This window comes from Piliocolobus tephrosceles, chromosome 16, assembly GCF_002776525.5.
Source record: "Piliocolobus tephrosceles isolate RC106 chromosome 16, ASM277652v3, whole genome shotgun sequence".
Lineage (NCBI taxonomy): Eukaryota > Metazoa > Chordata > Mammalia > Primates > Cercopithecidae > Piliocolobus > Piliocolobus tephrosceles.
In genome coordinates this window covers 17,965,760-17,969,965 of record NC_045449.1, presented here as the reverse complement: position 1 = coordinate 17,969,965, position 4,206 = coordinate 17,965,760, and the positions used below count along the sequence as shown (strand labels likewise).

At 51.0% G+C, this 4,206-nt stretch overlaps 1 protein-coding gene across 3 annotated transcripts in view; it reads right to left on the bottom strand.

Moving 5' to 3' along the window:
- The window catches only part of DRG2 (developmentally regulated GTP binding protein 2), a 20,230-nt gene extending 17,688 nt beyond the window's left edge, over window positions 1–2,542 (bottom strand). For 2 of the 3 annotated variants that reach the window (XM_026448086.2, XM_026448087.1), the window contains exon 1: window positions 2,322–2,518. In XM_026448086.2, coding sequence (XP_026303871.1) covers window positions 2,322–2,385 — 64 coding nt within the window. In that variant the 5' untranslated portion in view covers window positions 2,386–2,518. Of the gene's footprint in view, window positions 1–2,321 lie in introns of all 3 variants that reach the window. The other variant, XM_026448088.1, reaches the window with a different exon arrangement.
- Window positions 2,543–4,206: the final 1,664 nt, after the last annotated feature.

The following is a 4,206-nucleotide window of genomic DNA, read 5'->3' as shown; positions in this document are numbered from 1 at the left end:
CAAAAAAAAAAAAAAAAAAAAAAAAAAAGAAAAGAAAAAATATATATATATGTAAAAATTAGCCCGGTGTGGTGGTGCACACCTGTAGTCCCAGCTACTCAAGAGGTGGAGGTGGGAAGATTGCTTGAATGCAGGAGTTTGAAGTTACAGTGAGCTATGATCACACCACTGCACTCCAACCTGCACAACAGAGCAAGACTGTCTCAAAAAAAAAAAAAAGAATTCAGTGTCAGTCAGGTTCACATGGCCCTTCCTGTCATCCCAGCTCCTAAAATTCGGAGCATATCTGAAGGGAAGGACTAGGTCTTAATCACCTTTACATCTCCTTTGTCTACCACAGCCAAAGTGGCAGCATCTCTAGCCTCCCTGTGACTTTCCTTGGGCCTTACAGGTAATATTCCACACAGTAGCCACAGGGAACTTTCAAGACAGAAGTCAGAATAGCCCCTCCCCTGCTTAGCACCCTGCACCAGCTCCCACTGCCTTAGAACACAACCCAGAGTCTTTCTCATGACCTATGGCTCTGCATGATCGACCCCTTCCTGTCCCATCACTGCAACCCACCCTAGTCCTGTTGATCTGTAAACAGCCACATTTGTTCCTGCCTCAGGGCCTTTGCACCAGTTGTTCTTTCTGCCAGTAACACTCTTCTCCCAGATGTTTGTATGACCAGTTCCTTCTTCTCATTCAGGTCTTAGTTGAAATGCCCCATCCTCATGGTGGTCTTCTCTATCATTTCACCTAAGCAGGCCCAATCCCCAGCCCCTCCCCACTCCTAATACTCTGCTGTATCACCCTGGTTTGTCTTCATAGCACATACTGCTGGCTGACGTTATTTTATTTATTTTATTTCTGGTTTTCAGACTGTCAACTAGAAGGTCAGATCCGAGGGCTGGGATATGCCTGCTGTGTTCACTGCTTTAACCACAGTGCCTAGCACATAGTAAAGGCTCAGGAAAGATCGGCTGGGCATGGTGGCTCACACCCAGCACTTTGGGAGGCTGAGGAGGGTGGATCACCTGAGGTTAGGAATTCAAGACCAGCCTGGGTGACATGGCGAAACCTCCTCTCTACTAAAAAAATACAAAAATTAGCTGGGTGTGGTGGTGCGTGCCTCCAGCTACTTGGAGGCGGAGGCAGGAGAATCGCTTGAACCTGGGAGGCAGAGGTTGCGGTGAGCCCAGATGGCGCCACTGCACTCCAGCCTGGGTGACTGAACAAGACTGTCACAAACAAACAAACAAACAAACAAAAAAGATTGACAGAAGGAATGAGTCATAGAGGGCCCTCAACTCCTCAGGCTTCAAACCTAAATGGAACCAAGGGAGGGCAGACACTGGGACCAGCTATCTAGTGTTGCTTGCTTCCTTCTCCCACAAGCCTGAATGGCTAGCCACTAGCCTGGCCAATTGCTTCTCCCATTACTCTTCCACACCCGCCTTGTGATCTAGATTGCTCTCACTGTCCCATGAACACAACATGCTCACTCCCATGTCTTTGTCTCAGTAGTAGCCCCCACCTGGGAAACCCTCCCAACAACCAGCTCCAGTCCCACTTCCTCCTAGTGTCATCGTTCTCTCCTAATCTCTCTTCTGTGAGCTCCTCCAGCCCTTACATTCTAAAGTCCAGATTTGAGGCTTCATTATGTATTATCTATGTTGGGGTGTTTACTTTAAATACTGAGTGCTCACCATGTGCCCATTGCTTTGTAAAGGCCATCTAATTTAACTCAGCTGTGTGCTAAGATGGAGCAGGAGAGTATCACCCCATTTACAGATGAGGACACTGAGGCTCCAAGAAGTGAAGTGACTTTCCAATGTTTTACAGAAGGTATGTGGTGGACCTGGGGTTCAAACCCAGGCCTTCCAGACTCCAGAGTCCTGATTTCCTTGCTCCAGTGGGCTCTCAGCTGCTGGGTGAGGCTGTTCCTGAGAGGTCTCCTCTTGTACTTCCCAAAACAACAGGGAAGACCACCAAAGCCCCAGGCCCAGCCACCAGGAGACTGGGGTTTGAACCCTAGCTCTGCCTCTCTCTGGGTTAGATGGGTCAGATGCTTGCTCTGTGAGCTGGGATTACTCTACTTGGACACACGGTCTAGGACTGATCGGATCTCTTGGGGGCCGTTTGCAGTCAGACCTGGGTGTGAGACCCGCTCCCGCCTGGCCCTGCCTTGGGCGCGCAGGCCGGCCTCGGCATTTGTGTGGCAACTTCTCCGCGGCCTCGGATCTTGTCCCAGCATTACTGCTGGAGTTGTTCCCCCATTTTACAGACAGGAAAACTGAGGCGGGCAGAAAGGAAGGTCCCGCCCGTCCGGCCCTCACCCTTGTTCTTCTGCGTCCGAGCGATCTCCTTCTCGATCTCCGAGATCTTCTCTAAGATCCCCATAGCGGCAGCAGAGCTGGGCGCACAGACGGCGGCTGCGGTGGCACCGGGAATTCCGGTCTGACGGCGGCGACAGAGGAGCGTGCGCCCGGAAGTCAAGGAGAACAGCGTTCTCGTGGGCGCCTGGTGCTCCGGGATTCAGAGTCCGGGCGAGCCAAGTTGCCAGACACTATCGGTTCCGCCCGCTGGACCGGCCAGGTTGTGGACCGCTGGGAAGGGCCGGGGCGGGGCCGGGCCATGCTGTACTGGCCCACGGCTAGGCTGGCCGGAGCAAGCAAGGAAAAGAGGGAATCTGCTCGTGATGAACCTTGAACTGCGAGTCCCTGCGCGCAGCTGACTGGCAGTATAAGGAAAAGGGTCTGAGTCAAAAGCCTGGTGGCTCTCATTTTATACTATAAGTGGAGGTGTCCAATCTTTTGGCTTCCCTGGGCCACATTGGAAGAATTGTCTTGGGCCACACATAAAATACACTAACACTAACGATAGCTGATGAGCTTTAAAAAAAATCGCCAAAAAACTCAATGTTTTGGCCGGGGGCGGTGGCTCACGCCTGTAATCCCAGCACTTTGGGAGGCCAAGGCGGGCGGATCACCTGAGATTGGGAATTCGAGACCAGCCTGACCAACATGGAGAAATCCTGTGTCTACTAAACATACAAAATTAGCCGGGCGTGGTGGCGCATGCCTCTAATCCCAGCTACTCGGAAGGCTGAGGCAGGAGAATTGCTTGAACCCGGGAGTGGGAGGTTACATTCAGTGGAGATCGTGCCATTGCACTCCAGTCTGGGCAACAAGAGGGAAACTCCATCCCAAAAAAAAAAAAAAAGCTCAATTTTTTTCTGTTTTGTTTTTTTGAGACAGAGTCTCACTTTGTCGCCCAGGCTGTAGTGCAGTGGCGCGATCTTGGCTCACTGTAACCTCCGACTCCCAGGTTCAAGTGATTCTCCTGCCTCAGCCTCCCGAGTAGCTGGGATTACAGGCGCTCGCCACCACTCTCGGCTAATTTTTGTATTTTTAGTAGAGACGGGTTTTCACCACACTGGCCAGGCTGGTCACGAACTCCTGACCTCAAGTGATCCGCCTGCCTCAGCCTCACAAAGTGCTGGGATTACAGGGGTGAGCCGCTGTGCCCCGCCTAAATTTCATAATGTTTAAAGAAAGTTTATGAATTTGTGTTTGGCCACATTCAAAGCGGTCCTGGACCACATGTGGCTGCGGACCTAAGGTTGGACAAGCTTGAAGAAGTTCATAACGGATCTCCAAGATCTGCCACTGCACTCCAGCATGGGCAACAAAGCGAGACCCTGTCTCAAAAAAAAAAAAAAAAAAAAACGAAAAGAAAAACAAAGTGGATCCCCGTACCACTGATTTTTTTTTTTTTTTTGGAGACAGGGTCTCACTTGATCACCTAGGCTGGTGTGCAGTGGCGTGATCACAGCTCACTGCAGCCTCGACCTCCCAGGCTCAGGTGATCCTATCTCCTCAGTCTGGGAGAAAGTCAGCCACCACGCCTGGCTGATTTTTGTATAATGTTGTACAGATGAGGTTTCACCATTGTTGCCCAGGCTGGTCTCGAACTTTTGAGATCAAGGAATCTGCCAGCCTTGGCCTCCCAGAGTTCTGGGATTACAGGCATGAGCCACTGCACCTGGCCCCACCTTAACTAAGTACTCCAACTCAGCATCACCTACCATCAGATGCCTCCTGATATGAAGCAATGTAAAGCAGACAGCATCTCGTGACATTTTTTTTTTCTTAGGCTCTCCCTCTATTGCCTAGGCTAGAGTGCAGTGGCGTGACTACAGCTCACTGCAGCCTCAACCTC